The sequence below is a fragment of the Gopherus evgoodei genome, chromosome 8 (assembly GCF_007399415.2).
Source record: "Gopherus evgoodei ecotype Sinaloan lineage chromosome 8, rGopEvg1_v1.p, whole genome shotgun sequence".
Taxonomy (NCBI): Eukaryota; Metazoa; Chordata; order Testudines; family Testudinidae; genus Gopherus; species Gopherus evgoodei.
In genome coordinates, this window is record NC_044329.1 from 100553312 (window position 1) to 100576565 (window position 23254).

The 23254-nt window shown below is 45.4% G+C and overlaps 1 protein-coding gene across 11 annotated transcripts in view; it reads left to right on the top strand.

Moving 5' to 3' along the window:
* Positions 1 to 812: 812 nt before the first annotated feature.
* The window catches only part of SSBP3 (single stranded DNA binding protein 3), a 143367-nt gene continuing 120925 nt past the window's right edge, over positions 813 to 23254 (top strand). For 4 of the 11 annotated variants that reach the window (XM_030573073.1, XM_030573075.1, XM_030573078.1 and 1 more), the window contains exons 1-5: positions 814 to 1162; positions 1946 to 2018; positions 2227 to 2288; positions 4230 to 4314; positions 19382 to 19480. In XM_030573073.1, the coding sequence (XP_030428933.1) occupies positions 1107 to 1162; positions 1946 to 2018; positions 2227 to 2288; positions 4230 to 4314; positions 19382 to 19480 (375 nt within the window). In that variant the 5' untranslated portion in view covers positions 814 to 1106. Of the gene's footprint in view, positions 1163 to 1945; positions 2019 to 2226; positions 2289 to 4229; positions 4315 to 18828; positions 18905 to 19381; positions 19481 to 23254 lie in introns of those variants that run through there. The other 7 variants (XM_030573076.1, XM_030573077.1, XM_030573080.1 and 4 more) reach the window with 4 other exon arrangements.

The following is a 23254-nucleotide window of genomic DNA, read 5'->3' on the forward strand; positions in this document are numbered from 1 at the left end:
CAGGCGCCTGCCCCACGCCCCCAGTAATTTCCCATGACTCGGGCGCTGCATTAGGCCCCCCCGTCCCCGGAGCAAGGCGCTCCGAGTCCTCGACCACCAGCAGGCAGGATAATTAGGACGCGGGGTGGCATGGTCCCCCAAGACAGCTTGACCTGGGTGCCTATGAGCACCCAGCGCTTCCCAGGGAGGGGAAATAGCCCGGGGAGGAAAAGTGAGCAGCGGGGAGGGACTCGAGGGGGTAAGGGTAGACTGGGGGCAGCTGAGGATAAAGGGATTTAAGGGCAGGGAAGAGGTGGAAAAGGGCAGCTAAGGAGGGGAAGGAAGGGTGGCTGCTGGGGGGCTTGGGACTAGAGGAGGGTAAGGGATTGGGGGAGGCGGAAGGGGAAGGAGCTAGTGGGGGGCTTACAGAGGAGTGGGGTGGAGGAGGTTAGGGGAGTGGTAGGTGGTGTGTGAAAGCGGGGAAGGGCGGATGGCTGGGGGGGTGTAAGGGGAGGAGGATGGGGAGGTTAGGGCTTTAGGGGGAAGGGGCCTCGTGGGAAGTAGGTGGGAACACTGGGAGGGAAGACGAAGCCGGAGGGTAAGAGAGGTAGGAAGGAACAGCACCGCCCCAGGCCTCCAGCAGCAGGAGAAACCCCACACCCCATGGGGCCCTTTACGAGGCAGGCTGAAGCCGCCCGCCGCCCGCCTCCCTTAAGACGGAGCAGCCCAGCTCTTGCATTTAGCTCCGTATCACCTTAACATGCCTCTTGGGGGCGGGGCGGCCCCTCCCCCCGCCGGTCGGCGATTGGCCGGGGCGTGTATCAATTGTGGAACGTTGACGCCTGCCGCGTTCTATCCCCATGTAGCCACGTTCGGTTGAGCTCGGAGTAGCCGTGGTGGTAGCGGCAGCAGGGGAAGGAGCTGGGGCAGGAGCGGTTCCAGGGTGATGGGGTCCAGGCCGGGGCTGAGGCTTTGACAGCTGGAGCCGGAGTGAGCGAGCGGGGAGGCAGCCAAGGCCGGGGCGGGCCACAGCGAGGGGAGCGTCTTGGGAGACTAAGCGGCATCGAAGAGACCCAGGCAGCGGCAGCAGAGCCAGTGGCGGCTTCGCCTTCTCCTCACTGCGGACCATGTTCGCCAAAGGCAAAGGCTCGGCTGTGCCCTCGGACGGGCAGGCTCGAGAAAAGTAAGTGAGGCTGCGGCGAGGCTCGCGGCGCTGGGGGAGCCCCGATGATGGAACGGGGTTTGGGGAGCTGGAGGTTGGGATTGGACTGGAGGCTCCGATCTCTGGGGGGGTTCTCCCCTAGGGTATTTTTCAGACTTGGCTGCTGCTCTGTCCCGGGGAGGGAAATGGGGGCGTGCTGGTTCCACTGCGTCCTTTTGTCTGACCCTGGCTGTCCGTCCATGCAAGTGTAAGGGGCGAGGGGCTTTGTTTGGGCACGATCACTTGCTCCCACCTCGGTGCCCCGTCTGGCCCGCTCGCTTACTGCTGGCTCCTGGACTTCGTAAGCTGGGGCAGGCAGAGGATGTTGGGGGCAAAGGGACTGGAGACGAAGCAGTTCGCTTCTCCCCACCTCATTATATCCTCTGCTTTCCCCATGCACTTCCAGGGTTGAACCAACCTTTCCCCCCCCTCCCCTTTTGTGTGTGTGTGTGTGTAGTTGCTGGGGCTCTGGCTTGCCCGCGGCTGGCTCAGTGACTTGAGATACTGTCTGCATGCTGAATTGTGCAGGTGCCTTGAGAAGTAATTTTATTTCATGCGCTAAAGTAGGGTCAACTTTTGGGAGGTGGGTGGGAGAGGAAGGGGCAGTTCCCATCTCTCCCACTCTGGTGGTGATGGTGTGCCTTTTCCTGCCATAGGTTTTAGCATGCATCTCCCAGGAGAGGAGGCACCGTTTTGTCGGAGTGGGACGGTTTCATGAAGTATTTTCCAGTGTAATGGTGTCTCTCTCTTTCTGTACTTTTACAGGTTAGCTTTATACGTCTATGAATATTTGCTGCATGTAGGAGCGCAGAAATCAGCACAGACCTTTTTATCAGAGGTAAGTGGCTCTATTTTTTTTGACCCCCCCCTTTCCCCTGATAGCCTTTGTTTTCAGAAGCAGCCACTGTGGCCTCCATTTTGAATTTTTATCACCTTTTGCCATTTATTGCTAGTTGGCCTCAGAGCCTCCTGGCTATTTGGAGGAGCATCCTCTCTTGCTCTCACCCTGCCTCATCTAACCGATTTCCATGCTTTCTTGTTTGTAGATCCGATGGGAAAAAAATATCACACTAGGAGAGCCTCCTGGGTTTCTACATTCATGGTGGTGGTAAGTGTACATTCCTAGTTCCTCCTGGAAAAAAATGAAAGAAAATGTTTTATCTTAACCCATCTGAAAGAAAAAAAATAGCTTAGGTAAAAGTTTTGATTTGATCCTTGTCTTGTTTGAAAAATAAATGTTGTGTAGTAGCAGTGTATGGTAGTGAGCTGTGGTCTTTCACCTAAAGGATAAGATTTTTTTTTTAAATGAGCAGAAATTTGTGCTTTGTTGTAAGGAAGAAGGGGAGAGCTTCCTGTTGGTTTCTTCCTTATTCTCGCTGGATAGTCAGGGTATCTAAGTGCTTCTCTGTCCCTCTGCATCATTCTAAAGCAGGGGCAAAAGGGAGCTCTTGCTTTCTTTAGGATGGTGATTCAGGATGATTTGATCTTTTTGGGGTTGTTTTTGGATGAGGGAAGGAGATGCCATCTTCTGTTCAGTGTTGACTGGTAGAAATAAATTATACGGACTCATAAGAGGTCAGTTTTTGTGGATTATCTTTGGCAAAGGTGTTTTGTTGTGGCAAACTTGCAGGGATCCTAAGTTTCTGGAGAACCTACTACTGTGCCCCAAGAAGTAAGGGAAGACTACTTGTGTCCATGAAGTTACTGTCAATGGCTTTCAAATGCCTTTTCGTTTAAAGTTTGCTGTAGCATTGTGAGCATGTGGTAGGTGTTTTAAAAAACAAACAAATAAATACTGGCTATATTGAGAGAGATTTTGGTCATATTCCCAAAATTCAGGAAAACCAGGCATACATGCCTACCAGTTTTCCAGAGCAGACACCTTGGGTTTGGGAGTGGCTGAGACTGGAGCCAGTGTGAGTTCCCCTGCAGCCAGTAACTGAGAACCTTGTATCAGCTGAGAAAACCAGTTCCTAATTGCATTTGCCAACTTAGCGCAGGACGCTTAAGACATGCAAAGCATATCGTGCAGACTAGTCTCTGAAGATCAGATCTGTGGTATTACTGGACATGTGGGGGAGTTGGTTTATGTTGCATGCCTGGGCAGTCTAACTTCTGCCCATGCCTGCATGTTGGGTAACACAGTTAGAGAAGAAGGGTTTGGGGAATATGGTATAGAATTAAGGCTTTTGGATATCGCAAAACTGAATTCTCTCTGCCTGTTGCCATATATATGCTAATACTGTCACTGGATTGCCAAGCAGTCAACTTCAGACTCTCAGGTGGCAATATGCTGCCCTGCAACCAGTGCAGATCAACAAGAAGCAGTGAGTCAGTGCCTACATGCTGTGCTGAGTGGGGCTCTCTGTATCTGCGGACGAGCAGTCTAGGGGTGCTTTCTGAGAGGTTCTTAACTGGAAATCCTGTGTGCGGTCAACACCAAAGAGCTCAAAGAGCATTTGTGGTATAGTTTCCCATGCTGAAGTGAAATTGCTGTGATTGGGTTGTACTCACTGTGGGAATATTTCCCACGTGTGAGAAATGTTACGTCGAGGTTCAGTAGATTAACACTGGATTCTTGCAAAGTGTTGCTCAAAACTTGGCGTGTGGAAAGGAGGTTTGAACAAGCTGAAGCAGCTGGCTACTGGAACACCTCTTGGGGGTAGGGGGGAAGAGGCATCCTGAGATGAGTGTTGATAACTTCTTAAATTGAGGTTTTAGAAGTCCCTGAATTACCTTTCTTCATTTCGGCAGATTGCCAGCTCGCTGTGACTATTACCAGTACTAATTTTGTCTCTTAAAATGTTTAAGGTAACCCGGTTTGAAATGCTTTTATTTGGAGTTGTTGCTAGAAGGTTTGAGTGGAATGAAATGGGATGCATGATTCTGATGGACTTCAGATGTTCTCGACCACAGCCAATTGAGGTGGATAGTTGTTCCCCTTTAATGAACTGTTGGCACAGTTTGTACTATGCCACTGTAAGTTTGCTATTAATTATATAGGTAATAATTAGTAACTGGATCCTGTTTTGCTTTTCCTGCCATGCAGCGTATTTTGGGACCTTTACTGTGCAGCTCCTGAAAGGCGAGATACTTGTGAACATTCAAGTGAAGCAAAAGCCTTTCATGATTACGTGAGTAACAAATTTTTAATCCTTGTTGTAATTAGGGGGTCAGAAGGCTTGAACCTCTTCAACACACCAAAAGCAAATGTAGCCAAGTGGCGGTACCTTTTTTTTCCAATCAGTAGTGTTCTGACTTGGTTGAACAGTATTTCGTAATGTTGCAGTTATGTAAATTAGTTCAGATACTTATCTTGAGTGCTTAAAGGTGTTCAGACTATTGGTAGAATGAAGTAGTTTTGCATAGCAATGGACAACCAAGTGTTACTGTAGCTGTGCTTTGGGGGAGCACTGCTGATATTTCTCATGTTGAGGACATCTCCTTTACCAGCCTTTTTGTTGCACAGGAAAAGGTATGTAATCTACGAATCTGAAAAGGAAAAATCTTCAGTTTCTTCAGTGGTGGTAGGGGAAACTATCCACTCATTGCAGACAAAGTGCACTTAGGGCTGCTAGGAAGCTTGCTCTGGACGTCCAATAATCCTGTCTCAAAAATATCAATATAAAGGTACTTCATTTCATTAAGACTGCATTGCAGTCTTATTCTTAACCCCTTTTTTGTTGAAGGTCCTGTTATTAAGGGCCGTGGAGTGTCTGGAAGAGAGAAATTATTTGAAAATGATGTAGGTGTTGGCTGGGACTGAACCTACCTTTTGGTAACAGGTTGGAAAGGCTATATTCTGAGATTGGATGTGAAGCAATGACTGTTTGTTCTGCAGATTCATGTTTCGGGGGATCCCAGGTAAATAGCAGAGGTGCATAATAAGGGTATCGGCAGCTGGGTTTTTCGTAATGCAGAGCAAAATGCTTCCTGAGCAACCCCTTGACTAAAAGTCACAGGGCAGCTGTTGCTGGCGACTTTGCAGCCATCTGAACCTGTCAGTGTCCCGTTGCTCCAAGCTAGGCTGACTCTTCTGTGTACTTGTAGGCAAACATAGCAACTTGTCAGGCTCTGGGATGGGATTGTTCTGAAGACCCTGGCTTGCCTGTAGTGGAGATTTCAGAGTGGAAGAGTTTTAAGATACTTAATAAGAGCAGACTATTCTTTTGGACCACAGCAGCCGGATAGCCTTGCTGGTGCTCTGAGTGTTTTGCGAGATGGTTCGGCACTTAAATCAGAATTGACTATTCTGAATCCTCTGTCGTCAGTGTCCCTTTTACCCTCACCTCTGCCAGTGCGGAATCCAGGGTAATAAAGGGTGGAGCTGTGGAGGGGGAAAGTGAGTTGTTCCTGCACAGATGAAACTGCTCAGTTAAGACTCTGTGCTCATGTGAATGCCAAGTTGTTAGGATAGTGACAGAGGAATTTGAACTGAGGAATTGATGCAGGCTTGGGCTAGGTTGCTACAGGAAAATGTCAGTGAGCTTCATTTTACTAACCGCAACAGCAGCCCTCTTCTCCCTGTCCAGCTCATAGTATCTTCAGGAGAAAATGGTACAGAATCTTTTCCTTTCCTATTATGTTACTGCCATGAACCTGCCTGTGCACCTGCTAATCTCCTCTAGAACATATGTAAGGTTTTGTTCTGTAAACATGACTCAGTGGATGAGTTACGGACCACGCTAAAGACCTCCCAGCTGCTCATCCGTTGTTTGGTAAGGCATTTGTTGCTGGGGTGGCAAAGCGTGAAGGCTCATGGGATGTAATAGTGAAGTGCTGTTTGAAAATATTTGCTATGAATGTGTTAAGGGTGGTGTTTCCACCAAGCCGGCACCTGTTTTCAGAACAGGTTCAAAAAGAAATGTTTTGATAGTGGTTCAGGATGCAGAAGTGTAATTGATTTCCCCCAGGATCTAACCCAATCAGGAATTGCTGAGCTGTCCCCTAGAGAAATACAAGGGGAAACCAACAGAAATTTCTCTGATTTCCTTGGGTCTGTGTGTTCTGCTGTGGGTTTTTCGTCTCCCTTGGGATTCAGTTTACTCCAAAGGGAGCCAAGCTGGAATTTTGTTTTGTGACTTGCTGACCATTGGTGAATACTCTTGTATCACATGTGCCATTCCGTATGCACTGCAGATTTCAGAATATTTCAAATGATGTGGCAATGTCCTTCATGTATTGTTTTTTAGATAGATTGAGTTAAAAGCTTGGACTTGATAATCAAGAGTATAAGATACAAAGTGACTGACTACTTGCCAGCAGACCTTTCATATTAAGGCCAACTTTGGTAACTTAAAGTTCCTGAAAACCCTTCTGGAGACTGCAGCTGTGTCCTAGTGGACAGTTTATTCTTGAAGCATCTCTTCTGTAATTCTCAATTTCCTGAACGTGTTAAGACTCCATGATTGGCACAGCGGGCCAAATTTTTTTTTTGGGTGGCTCTTGGATGCACAACAAAAGGTGTGCTTGATGGTATTGGCAGCCAAGATATAGCAATGCTAGCAGCAGCCTTATAATAGTGTCTGAGGATTTAGTGTATTTAGAGAAATTAATCTTTTTTAGCTTGGTAATAATTCTAACAATAGGCCTGAGTGCATTAGATTCACATAAACTTCTTTTAATACATGTTGCTTTAAGCTTACAGCAAATAGACACAATCCTGATTGTTTTTTAATTCTCAGTGTAATACAGTTTTGTAACAGCCCTAAGTACTTTACCTTTTTAGTTTTATTATGAAGACTCATAAGAAGATTTGCTTGCCTCCCCATTCCTCTCCCTTCTCTTAGTTTTTATTCTCATCATCCTCTCATTGGCCTTAAAGTGGTTGATTGTTTCTGCTCCATTTTGTTGCTTATTGCAGATGCTTAAGGGTTCTTTTTTCCTCAAGAATCAATGTTTTCACAGCAGGAGAATGTAGTGTACTTTACAGGGTGAGGAAACTAGGCATATAAAACTTAAATATTGACCAAAGAAAGGAGGCAAATGATAAACTTTTTGTGTGACTAGGAACGCTTTTCTCTGAGAGGCGGGTACATGGCCAATGGCTCTTGTGTAAGTGCTCAGAAAATGCAAAGAAACATAGCACGTTCGTGGGGCAGCAATACTAGATGCTCCTTTAATCGCAACATCAAAGCTATCTCTTGTTGATGTCCTGGTATTTTCCATTGGGAGTTCTGTTGTGGGGTGATAATGTGTAATGTAACGTGGAAGGATGAGGAGGCAGAGGATTTTCTTGTTTGAGGTGGAGTCTGAGGAAAATTTATTCTCTCAGGGTTACTAAGGAGCACCAAAGTCTAAATGGAGACTCCTATCACCTTCTGAACTTTCTCTTGAATTACTGTTCCAAAGCAGAACATCTGTTGCTGAAGCTGAAAGTAGTGTTGAAAATGTGTGAAGAACTGCCGGCAAATCTTGCATGTCCTAAAGTTATGGGGCTGCTCAGTGGTTCTAACCAGGGTTGGATTCCTTGTCCCTTGCTCATTGGGTGTGGAGGGGCTGGCAGTACCATTCCTGCATGGTTTGCGAATCATGAACACTGTGGCCAGATAACTACTTTCATGCGCTGGATGTGGGTAAAAATATCCCACTATACAGCATCTCACAGATTTGTAGAACACTGTTAAACTTCACCCATTACAGAACTTGGTTTTTGGAGGTTGCCCATGTCTGCAATGCATAAAATGACATTTTTTTACCAATAGACTTTGTATTTGCTCCAATATACGCTAGTAGACTACTCTAAACTTTCACCTTTGTGTAAGTGGAGCGCTGTAAAATCAGCTCTAGATGTTTTGGTCTTAAAAACCTCTGGTGCCTGGTGACTAGCACAGAAATTATACGCCGGTTGAAATACACTTTTTAAACTTGGCTAGTTTCCCTTCCATGCTGCTTTCCGGTTGTTTATCTTAGAGGTGTGGTCATTTGGACACATGAAGAGACACATCTCTCAAGATCAGCTGGCTTAGGGAACACAGGCTTTGGAGTAAGAGCAGCAGCGTGCTTCATTAGCAGAGCGTTAAGTGTGGTATTTGCATGCTGTGTAATTTCCATTTCACTTCCCAATATAACCTTATGAAAACTAATAGTAGCAGCAGGAGAAATTACCAATTTCCCCCATCAGATTTTAATATTTAAATAAAAATCACTCTCACTTCAGTCTCTCACGACTTCTCATGATGTCTTGTATTAACACGGTTCCTTACCTGGTTAGGAAATGCAGTTTCCACTGACTTTGAGCTCCTAGCTTAGTTTCAAAGATGCTGTGCTCTTGGTGAGGTGGTGTTAGCATAATACCTGGTAGTGGGAGCATAATGTATAAGAGCAGGACTCTGTTAAGGGGTCAAATACTGTTGCTTTCCAGTGTGTGTGAAAAGCCAACACCCCTCAATAAATTATTCCTGTTCGTAGCTCTGCTATAGCCGGCCTATTCTCCAAAATATACAGAAAGAGTTTATCCAAAAGTAAAAAGCACTGAAAATGGCATTCATTTTAAGCCACATACATTGATTTCCAGTTGACTTTTCTAATTTGACATGTTCTGAACTTTGCACTCAGTTCTTAGCAATTAATATACTTTATTTCTGGATCCTGCATGCAGTGGGAATCTGATCAAATTGGACATGTTTCTTTTATTCTCTGCTTCACTTGTTCGGGGTTGTGAAAACATCAAAAGGGAGTGTGGAGGAGAAATATCCCAAATCTGTGTCTCGTTTCAGTATTTTTGTGCGTGTTTCCAATAGAAAATGTTATATTCTCTCTGGAGGTTACTGCTGTTGGCACGGCTGCCTTTATCTTTCTTCTAGGCAAAGCCCCTCTGTAAGCACACTCATATTACAGTGTGTGCTGTGTTGCCAGACACTCTTGTTGCAGGTTTCATTGTGCATCTTCTGAGCTGGTGAGCTACAAAGGGATTGTACAGCATGACAGGGAATTTCAACCACCGCGTTATCTCAGAATTGGCCGATTGATGGTTGCAGTTCAGCATTTCAACATTGTGAAAGCCAATACAATTTGAGTTAGCTGTGATGACTGCCAGTTTAAATACCGCAGTGAATTTCTGTCAAATAGCTAATACATAGAATGGGGAATTGCAGAAAACTTGATCACCAGAACCACTTTAGTCGATTATGGCCTCAAGCTACAGAAAATGAACTTAAATCTAGTTGACTGTCGCTACGTACCTTTTGTGGCATTATTATGTCTGCACGACCTCCTTCAAGCTGAATTTGAGAGGGTGAGAAATATTGAGAAAAATCACTCTTTGGTCCCATGAGATTTGAAGGGGAAAAAATATCCACCATTTTCTCTCTCCGTCCTCCACTGCATTCATATATAGGTTTCAAAGGTGTCTTGTCCCCCTTAGGGTGGCTGAGGTGGTAAAAATGCTCGCTCACTAGATAATGCATTGACATGTAAAATAAAGCATTGGATTTTTTAATGGTTTAAATGATTTTAAAAAACAAAAATCAATCCAGCTCTTTCTCTCCAGCTGCTCCAGTCTTATTGAAAGATGCCTTGCTAAAGGATTGATGGACAGTGCAAGGAAAGCTGTGATTTAGTCCTGGAAAAGATGGTATGGCTGGTTCAATAAAAATACCTCATTTGCTTCACATGTCTAACAACCCATGTTTCTTTTCTTTAACACAACAGGTTAAACAGTACCTTTTGGAAATCCCTTATGCCAGGGGTTCTCAGCAGTACCTTTTGGAAATCCCTTATGCCAGGGGTTCTCAAACTTCATTGCACCGGGACCCCTTCTGACAACAAAAATTATTAGAGGACCCCAAAAGGGGGGGACCCATGCCTGAGCTGCCCAAGCCCGACTGCCTCGGGATGGGGGGCAAAGCCCATATCTCGCAGCCCTGGGTATGAGTCCAAAACCAGTGCCCCAGACAGGGGGCCTGTAACCTGAGCCCCAATGCCCAGGGCGGAAGCCCTCAGGCTTGGGTCCCAGGCTCTAGCAAGTCTAAGCTAGTCCTAGCAACCCCAGAAGGCCACAATTTGAGAACCGCTGCCTTAAGCGATGCAGGAACAGCAGATATGGTATTAATATTTTTTTTCTAAAAGGCTTCAATGATTGGTGGTGGTGTGCATAATTTTTAATCAATAGGGGAATAGGAGACAAGCTGGGGCTCCTTCAGTAGAGCCTCATCCGAGCAGAATAAGATCATATGTAGTTCAGTCACGCTCCCTCGATGGCCGCACACCAAGTATAGGATCCAGATAGTGGTTTCTGAACCCTGAAAACTAAGCTGCCAGTTCCTCAGGCCAAGATTGTTCTCTGGAAGGTGTCACCTTAGGGCACATCCCCTCTCTGAGAAGGCACCTGTGGAGGTAATCTCCACTCCTGTTATTCCTTCACTACCAACAAAAAAACTCAGCTTTTTTTGTGGCCTTGTTTCCACAAGTTCCGCTAACTTGGAAGTCTGTGCTAGTTTAAATGTGATTGAACAATGATTTTGTTTGGTGCCCTTTAAACTAGTGTCTGTAGGGGATGATCTTGGTGTGTTAAAATTTTTCTTCTCTCTCTCTCCCCCCGCCCTCCCCACCCCCCATTCATTGGTCTAAACTGTGGCTCTGTTGTACATTTGTAGGTGTTATGGTCTGTTTTGTCCCTGTCCTCTGTTCTTGGTACAGGATTGTTTGCCATTTCAAATCTGTGTATCTTAGCAGAAGGCTAAGGATGTTGTGACCTTGTAAGACAGTGGTTCTCAACCTTTCTAGACTACTGTACCCCTTTCAGGAGTCTGATTTGTCTTGTGTACCTCACGTAAAAACCACTTGCTTACAAAATCCGACATAAAAATATAGAAGTGACTCAGCACGCTATTACTGAAAAATTGCTGACTGTCTCCTTTTTACCATATAATTATAAAATAAAACCATTGGGATATAAATATTGTACTTGCAGTTCAGTGCATAGAGCAATATAAAACAGTCCTTATATGTATGAAATTTTTGTTTGTACTGATTTCACTAGTACTGTTGATGTAGCCAGTTGTAAAACTAGGCAAATGAGTTGCTGTAGCCACTGGAAGACCTCTGCGTACCCCAGGGGCACACGTAACCCTGGTTGAGAACCACTGCCCTAAGAGATGTAAAGTGTTTGGATGTGCATTATGTAGGCTAACCAGGGACTCAATTGATAAATCATGTGCAGTTGTTCTGGGTATCCGGTATCTGTTCTAGACTGTTGTGTGTAGTTCGTGCTACCTCTTCAGCACCAATGAAGAGCTGTTGTTCTTGGCTTACGGGTAGTAGACCCATATCCTAAGACTTCATGGTGGGTGCTATTCTGTGCAACCATGTCATCTCAGGACTTGAGAGAGCTAGTCTTAAGCACCTCCCCGTTCACTTCCATTAAGGCGGTTAGCAATGTAGGGCCTATGAGGCCAGTTGGATTCAGTCTGTTAGAGGACACTGGTGCGCGCACACGCTAGCCAGCTTGTTGCATACTCTGCCATGTAAAAGTTTGTCCCCAAAGGCGGGGGTTGACAAGAGTTCAGTGCCATCAGTTAGGAACCTTTTGTAGCATATCAGTGACCAGCTAGGAAGTCAGTTGCACCTGTACTGCACCCTGTGGCCGCAGCATCCTTTACAGCAGCAGTGATGCTGGAACTTCAGTCCTGCTGCTGCAAAAGAGCAGAACCTGTTCCATGCAGTAATTGTGACAAAATTTGATTCTTCACGTTTACATTGAAAGGAGGACATGGAAAGAGGGGATTGCCAGAAAACTTCACTCCCTTGTGGCTTTGCTAAGGAAGTGCTTGCACAGGCACAAACTAAAGACTGCCTCCCTGGTAAGAAATATGCCTGTTCTGTCTCCAAGGCATGTTCATATCCGTTCAGTAGGGCCAGAGTTTCCCAATAGGTAATTGAACAGAGGAATTTTCGTAACATTTGGCACCTTTGCAGGATTATCTGTCAGACCCCTAAAAAGAGTGTAGAATTTTCTCCCAACCTAGCAACATGCTGATTTTTACAGTTTTCTACCCATGTGTCTACCCGTCTCTTTTTGGATGGAGACATTTGAGGGGAGGAGAGGATGTTTGTCTTTTCGATAAGAATAAATCCATGTGCCTTAAGAATTTCAATAATAGTTTCCAAAGCAGGCACTTATGTAACTTTTTAGGTGTCTCCTCTCGCCCCCCCCCCAAAAAAATAGAAGTTCACTTTTTAATGAGCCATAGCTGATAAACTTGTCTGGACAGCTGATGTCTATGTAATATGTAAAAGCAAAACTGCCTCATTAAAATACACTCCTTCATTTATGCTCTCAGTATAAAGTGGCGCTGTTTTAAGAGCATTGACAGTTCTCGCAGACGAAACCATCTCTTTCTGCCTTGGAATGTTACCGTGCTTATAGCGAGGATTATTGAAGTGTTGGATGGTTGCAGTGGAGCTGGGAGAGTGTGTGGCTTTTAAAGCAATACCTTCATTTAGTTGATATTGATGGAAAAACAGAGTGCCCTACACTTGAGGTGATGGGTGCAGAACTTACACTCTAGTCTTTGATTGGGGTTCCTAAATATTTATCCTGTTCTGCCCCTAATGAAAACAAATTGTCAACAGTTGTTCGGTAACTGACTAAATTAAAATCTGTAATTAGTCAATTAGATTAAAGAGTTGGCACAACCTGATTGTATCATGCTGGTTAGGTTATTAAGAGAAAGGGTGTGATTTTTAATTACTGAATGCTAATTTTGACAGTTTCAAATAGAAACAGACGTTTTTTCCCCCTCTGATTCTGACTGCCTCTGTAAAGTAAGGCAGCAACATTTCTTTTATGTCAACAAATAGTGGGAAGATGCAAACTTTCTCCGGTTTAAATCCACAAGAGATTTCATCTAAAAAGGGTTGGATGGAAAACAGTTTCTTAAAATATTTTGTTTAATGTCTTTCGAAGACCATCAGTAGCGAAGTATATCACTTCTTTGTATTCTAGCTGGGAAACAAAGGCAAATGGAATTTTGTGCTTCCGGAGTGGAAGAGAATTTCTCTCTTCTTTTCTCTTCTCTCTCCCGCCCCCTCTTCCCCCGCTCCAAAGTTGAGCACACCACGAACTGTGGCCATCAACAGAGCCAAATCTAACAATGCTTTGTAGCAAATAAAATGATCCAATCACAGATTTGTTGGATGCAGTGGTTGTTTGGGGGTTGGGGAGGAGGAAAGACCCCCCTCCTCCCCTGAGGTACTGTGGGTGTTGCAAATCACGCTTCCCAACATAAGGCTTAAAATGCTCAAAGGGCTGTTAAACTGTCTCCCCCCCCACCGCCCAAGTTCTTGCTTGCTGAGATCACATGTGTTCTGTGTTAGCTTTGGGCAGTGCGTGTGCTTCGTATCATTCTTTCTCATCCTTACTCTCCCCTGCTTAAAGGCCACTTTGACCAGCCTTTAGCCAATAGATGTGTAGTGTTGAGAAGTCACTGATACAGAAGTGAGTCATTTTTTCAACCCCCACCCCCCTTTAGCTTTGACCACTATTGGAGGGGACCTGGTGGCATTTGGAAAGCGAAGCCACTGAGGAAGGAGTAAGTGGTTAGGGGTGGGAACAGTCATCAGTATAAAAGGCTGCTTTTTGTTTGTGATGCGGGATTTCATTGTTTGCTTCAGGAGGACACAGGCATGTGTCACGTCAAGCACCCAGGACGAGCTGCTCTGAGATGCTTGCTGTAGAGAGCCCTCCATGGGCTTTCGGTGTTTTGTCTGTGATTGACCCCCTGTCTCAGCGGAAGTTTGGAGGTGGGTGTTCTTAAGGGCCCAGACGCTGCCGGATTTGTAGCTCTGGGTAAATCCAAGCTTGTAAGCCTTCAGTCATTTCATTAGTCGTCCTTTCAGAGGAACAAAGAAAATGAATCACAAGGTGCATAGGCAATTCATATATGAAACCAGGGGGACGATGACATCTTGCTTCAGAGAGCTCTCTGAGCTCCCCAATGCAACAGTATGGGCCAGCCAGGTACTGCGAGGTATGGAGCAAAAGGTGTGTTTGCAGGCAAGGGTTTTGTTCAGAGGGAGCAGAATTTTATTAGAGTTGAAAGGCCAGAATGGACTACCATATCATCTAGTCTGACCTCCTGTATGTCACAGACCACCAGCACCCACATACTAAACGCAGCAATCGAAATGAGACCAAAACATTACAGCCCTCAGGAGAAAAGGTCTCTCTGCTTTTCTGTTGGCAACTGAAGATTTGTTAGTGCAACATGTATGGGTATGAGCGAGGCTTTCCTGTTCTTGATCATTTCCTTCCTTACCTTGGAAACTTGGATTTTCTCCTACCTTTTGTTACATATTTTCTCTTTTCAATGGAGCAAGAGGTTGTTTGAAAACAGCTGCAGGCCAATCCTAGGAAGCTAACCAAATACTCTGGGTTTTTTAGAACACTGCATGTGTGTTTGCATGCTGCAGCTGCAACAGCCTGTAAAATGGAATAAAAAGTAACCTTTGCCTAGATGCTGAATAAATTGAAGGGCAACTGATTGGGCACAAGCAGGGAGTCTGCACAGGGTTTTAGAGGTGGAGTCTGTACGACTGTTTTGTAATTTCCTTTCCTGAAGAACCATGTAAAGGTATCAGAGGGTAGCCGTGTTAGTCTGGATCTGTAAAAGCAGCAAAGAATCCTGTGGCACCTTATAGACTAACAGACGTTTTGGAGCATGAGCTTTCGTGGGTGAATACCTCATGCATCTGAGGAAGTGGGTATTCACCCACGAAAGCTCATGCTCCAAAACGTCTGTTAGTCTATAAGGTGCCACAGGATTCTTTGCTGCTTTTACATGTAAAGGTAGAGGATTAAAGAATGGGAGAGGAGAGCTTAATGCTGAAACTGGTTCATCCAATTGACTGCAGTCCAGCTGCAAGAGAATGGGCATAGAACTGCCTCGGTTCTTCATGTTCTTGTGCAAGTAAACATGAAATGTCCAGTGTCTGAGTGTTAACGCCTGACAGACAGCTTTGGATGCACTGTGCAGTTGAGAGTCTTTCTGAGGTTTCATCTCCAGAGAGCCACAGATAGAGTTCATTTTGTGTTAATGGTTCCTGCTGGTTAGCAGAAACCTCAGAGCAGAGCTTGCCCTTTAAAAGCATAAACTTTTGATATGTTGCTGGTGCTTATGATTTTATTTACCAAATACGGTAGAATCAAAAGTGACTTAAACTTCCCTTTCCGAATAAGAGAGAGAGAACTTTGTCAAGAGAGCTTGTTGACTTTCCTTTTCAGTTCCAAATGACTGCAAAGCAAATGCAAGGGGAGAAACGTTTGCCTGTGCAGACTAAAGGCTCTGCGACCCATGCTCTTTTTTTTTTTTACGAGGCAGTGTGGTCCAGTGGGCCGAGCACTGACTTGATACTTGGCAGACAGGTTGTGTTCCCAGTTGTGCTACTGATGACCTGTTGTGTGACCTTACCCTTTCTGTCTCTGATTTTCCTCTGACTTCTCCATATACAGTAGTTTGTAAGCTGTTCGGGAGCATAGATTCTCTGGCTGTTCACAGCACCTCGTGCAGTGGGGTCTGTCTCCTCAATCGGAGGTTACCCTTTATGCTCAAACAGAAGTAATATATTATAACAATGGTAGTGTTTTTTTTCAGTTGAAATACTTAAGCCAGTGTGGTGCAATCTCTTTATAACTTTGGGGAAGGTGGACAGTACCCTTTCAGATTTGCCGTTTTTTAAATAATCCACCAACCCCAGAGATAGCAGTGTGTAATTGTGCATTTCATAACCTTTATAGGACATGTAGAAAGAAAGCAGATTGCTTCTGAACCTTCTGCTAGTTATTCCAGCTTTCCGTCTTCTATCCATGCCTACCAAATAGCTTTTGTCCATCCGGGGAGTGAGCGGATGCAGTTCTTCAGACAACTTAGGTAAACCCCTTCCCATGAGTCAGCTAATCTGTCACAGCACAGCCATAACCAAGTAAAATTCAATCACATCTGTCACTCGCTGGCTTCTTTTGTCAGGAGGGGGCATTGAAACCTGCTCGCCAGGTTCTGAGTAAACATATATGTTGTAATCTGCCGCGATTTATATGAGCAGAAAAGAGTGGGTCAGCTGGGCTTTTAGCAGAGTTGAAGCAATAATTGGGCATGATGACCGATTCAGATCCCAGAATAATTGTGAAGATCATTAACTTAGTGAGCGCTTTCCCCGTTTGGTGAAAGGCTGCGAGATTCAGAATTGAGGGTAGGAGGGGAGTTAACAGAAGAATATTGAAAGCCTTTTAAAAAAACAACCCCTCTAAACAGAGCCAGAGACTGGAGTGCTGCTGTTTCCTTAAACTGAAAAGGCTGTTGGTTTACTGCTAACTGTGGGGGAGGGGTGATTTGATGAGTGAGGTTTGTAGCAAGCTTAAGCCCTGAGACAGCAGGATGGGAGGAGCAAGGAGTAGCCGCTGCCTTACCAGTTCAGCACACTGTGCAGCTTAGAGGTTTCCTTGGCTTTACTGAGTTAACACCTTTTTATTTGCTGACCAGAAAGTTAAATTACACATTCTGCTTGAGGATGAGCAGGAGTTTGTGCCTTTTCGGATCACAATGATGCCCAGTCTGGGGGAGCGAGAGCATGGAGCAGAACAGGGCCGTTCAGAATGAATACTGGGCTCTCTCCTCTCCGTGTGTAGTTGCATCATTACAGCACTTAGAAAGATTCTAGCAGAATGTGGCTTTGGCTGACTTTCCCTTTCCCTGGTGCAGAAACCATCCCCATCTGGCCCTGCCCTGACTTGACAGGAAAATTTCTCTTCTCAAAATATACAAGGTCCGTGGCTTTGAATGTCTGATCTTTGCCACTTGCCTCAATAGTGGATCTATCTGCCAAGGAGCTGGTGAGAGTGGGGCCCATTCTCAGTGACAGGGCTTTGTCGGCTTTGGCAAGGAGGCTGCAAGGTGAGGATGGGTGTGTACTGAAAACCTTGGGCTTTCTCCTTCAAACTCATGTGGATTAGTCTGTTTGGAAAATTAAGACTTCCTTCCCTGTTTTTATATGACCAGAGCATCATTTCCTTCCTGTCCTCTTTATCCCCATCTCGCCTGTCCTACAGCCTTCCTCTCCCAAGCTGCTCCAGCCCTGTGTTGTGTGCATGCAGTGGACCTGAGAAGTTTATTAACCTAAGCCTTAGGCAGTTAAGTTATGGTGCTTTTGCATTCCTCAGAGATGCCCAACGTCGCAGCTGGGCTCTCAGCCCTTTGCGTGCTGTGTGTTTCCCTCCCCCCTGCTCCAATGAAGACTAAAGTGAAATTTAGAGACTGAGAATATGTCTACATTACAGCGGCACAGCTACAGCACAGTAGTGTTGATGCCTCCTTTGTCCACAGAAAGGGTTTTCCCATCAATGTAGTTAATCCGTCTCTCAGAGAGGCGGTGGGAATGCTACCATTTGTGTCTACACTGGCGCTCAAGTCAGCTTCACAATGTCACACAGTGTTGGGTGTGGACGTAAGCACAGAAAGTGTCACTTAGCAGCTTCTGGGCAGCAGACATGCTGAGGGCACTGAAGCTGGTTGGGTAACACTTTGGAAGTAGAGGGTGACACAGGTCCATCTGCAAAAGCACTGTGGTACTGCAGTGGTGAGTCTCTTTTGTCGTTGGGGCATGCGCGTTGTGTTAAAGGACGTTTTTAATGAAAGCAGAAGGGAAAATCCAGTCTTCTGCCAAAGATATAAATGTTTAAACATGCGTTGGTGGACACTGCTTCCGTTGGAATAATGGGGCTCCCCTGTGTGGAGAGCGAAGTGGTGTGATATAGTGAGGTTAGTGAAATGGTGCTGGGTTTGACAGGGAGAATAATGCTTTACATGGAGCCATCCAACACTCTTCTGACCCACAGGACTGCCTGCCTTCGTCACTCCTCTTAATTCATGGAAATTGCTGTGAAAAGACAGATGGTCTTTAAAAAGTTGATTTCTGTCTCGGCTTTATCTGCTTGGGATTCGACTCTCTTTGGAGAGCAGGCACTGCTTTGGCTGGTAGAAGCAGTGATGGAAGCTGTAGTACAAATTGAGGTTATTGACACCATAAGTCTTCAGTTTTCATATCTGTAGGTTTCTTTTTGGCATATTGATGTTTCAGACTGGACACAGGTTAGGGAATCTACATCTGTACTCTGTTTTGTTTAAGGAGAAATACTCAAGTGAGCAGTAGCTTGTCAAACGGCTGTTCAGAGTTTGCCTTCACTGGGCTGATGCTTGTATTTGCATTTCAGTTTAAATAGTGCTAGTGTGGTTTTAAAAGCACAGTCTCCTCTCTCCTGGGGTGATCTTTGGGTGCCTAATGTCAGTTATTCTTTTTCCTTCTCCTTATAAACTTTTAATATTTTTACTTCCAACAAGCTCAGATATTTAAAAAAAAACAACAAAAAAAATGTGGGTGTTTGACTTAAGTTTGAAACCAGAGTATTAAATCTGCACCCCTTCTTTATGAGCTGCAAAAATATGAAAAGTTTAAGATCCATTGTTTACATTTTGAACCGCTTTTATTTTAAGATCCATTTGCCAATTTTCTCCACTGGAGTCTAAAGGGCGTGGTTAAAAACTCTGGTTTAAGCAAACCTCTTACAGCTGATGTATGGGTCTCATCCCCGTGGACGGGTTTCAAATATATGTTTCTGGTTGCTTCCCTAATACGAAATGTATTGGTTCTGTCAGGTCAGAAGTACGATACTGGGCGCTGGACCTCCTTTAGGAGTGGAACATCCATCATGAAATCCTAATGAGCAAACTGGTATTTTATTTCAGTTCTTTGCTAAGGTCAAGGATATTTTTATTTAAATGAAGCTTGCCTCCTGGTTTCTGTGTGGTGCTTATAATGGGTTAAATTTGTGCTTGGCTTAATGGGGGGCATTTAGAACATTGATTTTTTTTCCCCCTCCCTTATAAATCCTGTTTAAAATAAAGACTAGGTTAGGTTAAATCTGAAGAGACGCTCTGATGGAAAGTGAGAGATGGAGATGATCGCGATTAGAAAGGGAACATTTGTGGCATAGAGTTTGCATGGGCCGAACAATAGAAACACTGTGGCTTGTGAGCAAAGGACGTGGCGCAGATGCGGAGTAGTTAGACTGGCGTGTGGAAAGAGTGGGGGCAGGGCTTGTTATTTGCATAACTGATTGTTGCCCTGGGGATTAAGGTGGGGGAAGGGAAGGGAGGTGGTGGGAGCACAAAGAAATCTACAGAAAATGCAGATTTTTTTTTTTTACAGCTCTGCCACTTCTTCTGCTGTTGGGTGCTGGCTGTGTGCAGTGTTGCTTCAACCCACGCAGTTCATTCGTGCCATCCTGCTGACATACGCTTCTGCCTGGTGCGGCACTAGAGCTGTCATCTGGGTTTGTTTTTACTAAGAGGGCAGGAGGAGGTCCAGAAGGGAGACAGCCTGGTTGCCAAGGGATTGGGTTTTTAACTGCTCCTGATGTCTCTTATAAAGGCAGTGACTCTGCAGCCTGTAGTGTCAAGATAAAGTCCAAAGGAAGACCTCTGGCTGTGTCTTACGCTAACGCTTTTTTAAAAAAATGTTTGTGTAAACCCCTAAATATTTGATCTTGAACGTTCATCCTCCCAGGATGCAGGAGCTTTTTGTAGTGAAAATCAGCGTTTGTGGCCCATCTTTACTGCCTGTAACAATTTTTCCCCCCCCAAGCTGTCTGTGCTTTGGAGTTTACTTTATGCAGCTTCACAAGGCTGAGCTTTCACCTCTGATTATTTTTCTAAATACAAATAAAACTTTCAAAGAAGAGGATGTGTTCTAGCCAGTGCTGTCTTACCTGAGCACTTGTAAGTGAAACCTGCCTTGCAAGGGGACATGGCCAGCAGTACCATCCTACCCAAGGGGTAGAGGGGGGTGTTTAACTTGTTCTTAAAACAATGTGTAGCTTTCACTGTTGGCTTTCTTATCTGAAAGATGTTTTTGCAAGTCCAGGCTGCTAATCCAAATTCTTACATTTGAAAGGCAAAGCTACCACAAATAAACTTGAAATTAAGTTCCTATTTGGCTACAGTCTGTAGCTTAGCTCTAGCATGCTCTATAAATGTGTGATTGGACCGGGCAGTGAGGAACACTTACGATTCTGCTGTTTGGCCCAGGGTGGGTGAGTAATATGGAACAAGTGATTCCAGGCAGCAGGGCAGATTGGGCGATTGGGCCTGGGGCTCCTGGGTTCTAACTCTGACTCTGGCACTGACTTTCTGCATGGGCTTTGGCAAATCACTTCATCCTGTTGCCTCTACTTCCTGTTCTGCAAAACGAGCATCATTCTTGTTTTGCAAGGTGCTAAGGAAGTTAAACAATGAAAGTACTGGATGCTGTAGATCAGGGGTTCTCAAACTGGGGGTCGGGACCCCTCCGGGGGTTGCGAGGTTATTACATGGAGGGGTCGTGAGCTGTCAGCCTTCATCCCAAACCCTGCTTTGCCTCCAGCATTTATAGTGGTGGTAAATATATTAAAAAGTGTTTTAATTTATAAAGGGGGTTGTGCTCAGAGGCTTGCTATGTGAAAAGGGTCACCAGTACAAAAGTTTAAGAACCACTGCAGTAGATAGTGCTAGCTCAGAATGCCTACCAGTCAAATGAACCCTCCTATTTGCTTTGCCAGGTGAGTGCATGAAAGTGTGTTTTTATTTATTGTAAGGAATTCGTAGCTCAGTTTATCCAGTTAGTTGCTTGGACAGAACAATTAAGTTAAAGGGATAAGGGGAAAGAAGGGCCTTTTTGCAGTGAACCAAATTAGCAGCAGCAAGGGGAGGGAGCTTCCTTGCAGAAAATGCTGTAGCCTGTCCATTTGGGGTCAGAAGGCTTTTATTAGCAGTTTGGAGGCCACATGAGATGGGGCACAACGTAAGTGGAAATGGTGGCTGGAGCCCAGCCATACACCAAGCAAAGCAACTTTTTCTTCTGAAGGCTGAATACAACTGCATGGTTCAAAGTGCACTGGAAACGCATTGCTCTGAGCTGACAAAGGCCGCATCTACACTATGGGCACTGCCGCACACTAGCTGTGCCCGGAAGGGTTTTTCTGTTGCTGTGGTAACCCACAGCCTCCATGTGACAGGAAGTAGGATGGTATTGGTAGGGCACTCGGGACAAAAGAATGGCTGAAGGGGAGACGAGGCTGAGAAGCGGGTGACTGCTTAGAGCCAACAGACAGGCTTCTTGCTGAGTTTGATTAGTCTTTCCCCTTAGGGCTAACAAAATGGTGGCAAGCAGCATCCTGCCTTTTACACGCCTCCATCCCCATCAAACACAACTTCTCACATGCACCTAGATGGCTGTGGGTTCTTCTAGTTGGCAGCAGAAGGTATCGGCTCAGAGGCCTTAGATCTCCACCTTTCGTTTGACTCCTCAAACTTTTCCTCTTGGCCCTCAGTCCCTCAGCATCATCGTTTTTCTACGATGTAACATGGCAGGGTCCCCACCACCTCTGTGGCAAGCCCCTGCCCATGATGGAGCTGCAGCTGCTAGTGGGAGCAGTTTGGGTTACTAGGTGGAGGAGCCAGTGTTCGAGTGGCAGTGCTAACTGGCTGGTGTATGTGACTGGTGATTTGCCCCAGTGTTCCGTCACTGCATGCCAGTGAGACCCAGTGCCCCATTATAGGACTCGGCAAAGCAGCAGCATGGCCTTCATTCCTGCCAGCGGTAGTGGAGATGATGGCTGCCCTAGGCATTATTAATGTAATTGTTTTTCCAGTGCTCATGTCTTCTGGGCTCATCATTGGGGGGAGGCAGAGACTGGATCTGGGGAGGGTGTGTGGAAGTGACCAGATTCCTGTGTCCCTACTGGCATGGATTCATGCCTGGAAAGTAAGACGTTTAATTGTAAGTTCTTCCTTTCTCCTCTCCTTTTCTTCCTCTCCTTCCCCATCCCCCCTTCCCCCGCCCCAGAGGCGCAGCTGGGGTCTGTGTGTAAATCACATAGAAGGGTTCTGTCTCCTGGAGCCTATGCCCATCTGCCTGCATGATCGCAAGGTGAAGCCATGCACTTTTATCTGAGAGCCTGAACTGTGACAGAGTTGCCACTTTGAATTGGAGGAGTAACCGCAGCATGAGTTTTAACACAGATGATAAAGCAGTCCTGAAGTGTGGCTTTGTTCCCTAAGTTTCTCTGCCATTTGCACCTGCTCCCTGGTGACCTTAATCTCCAGCTGAGTGACCAGACATGGCTGTTTTGGGAGCCAGCCAACGTCTCTCAAGTGCCAGCCAGATGCAGTTGGTAGAACAGAAGGAGTTTCTCCTTTTTCCCAACCTCCCTCCCTGATGTGCAGCGTGCTGTGGTGTTCGTCCCTGCAGGAAGCAAGGGACCTGAGTTGGGACTGTAGGTGGTCCCAGAACCTAGGTGGAAGCTAAAGGTCTTGCTGCTATTTCAAGTGTAGGTTGCGGGATTCTCCATTTCTCCTCTGACATATCTGGCTGCATCTCAATAGTGAGCTACTAGATGAGCTATTGACCGGTTCCAGTCAGCAGTTCCCATGTTACCCGTTCAACGTGGAATGGCTCCTTGTTAGATGTTTCTCTGTGTGAAGCAACATAGAGAATTAGGAATGGCACAGCCATTTTAGGAGGGCAAGAGGGCTGTATGTTGCTGCATAAGGTAGGAAATGGCCTTGGCTATTGCTCTGTGAATGTAGGAACTTCCAGAGTGGATCAAAATCAAGGTTCCTTCTAGTCCAATATTCAGTCTCTGGCAATGTCCAGTATCAGATGCTGCAAGAAACCCTGTGCAATATTCATCTCAGGTACTTTATTGTTTGTAGAGAAACATAAAATGATGGGGTCTAAATTCCATGTTACCACTTGAGGAAGAGATCTTGAAGTCATTGTGGCTAGTTCTCTGAAAACATCCGTTCAGTGTGTAGCGGCAGTCAAAAAAGTGAACAGAATGGTGGGCATCATTAAGAAAGGAATAGATAATGAGACAGAAAATATCATATTGCCTCTATATAAATCCATAGTGTGCCCACAACTTGAATACTGCGTGCAGATGTGGTTGACCCATCTCAAAAAAGATGTATTTGAATTGGAAAAGGTTCAGAAAAGGGCAACAAAAATGATTAGGGGCATGGAATGGCTTCCATATGAGGAAAG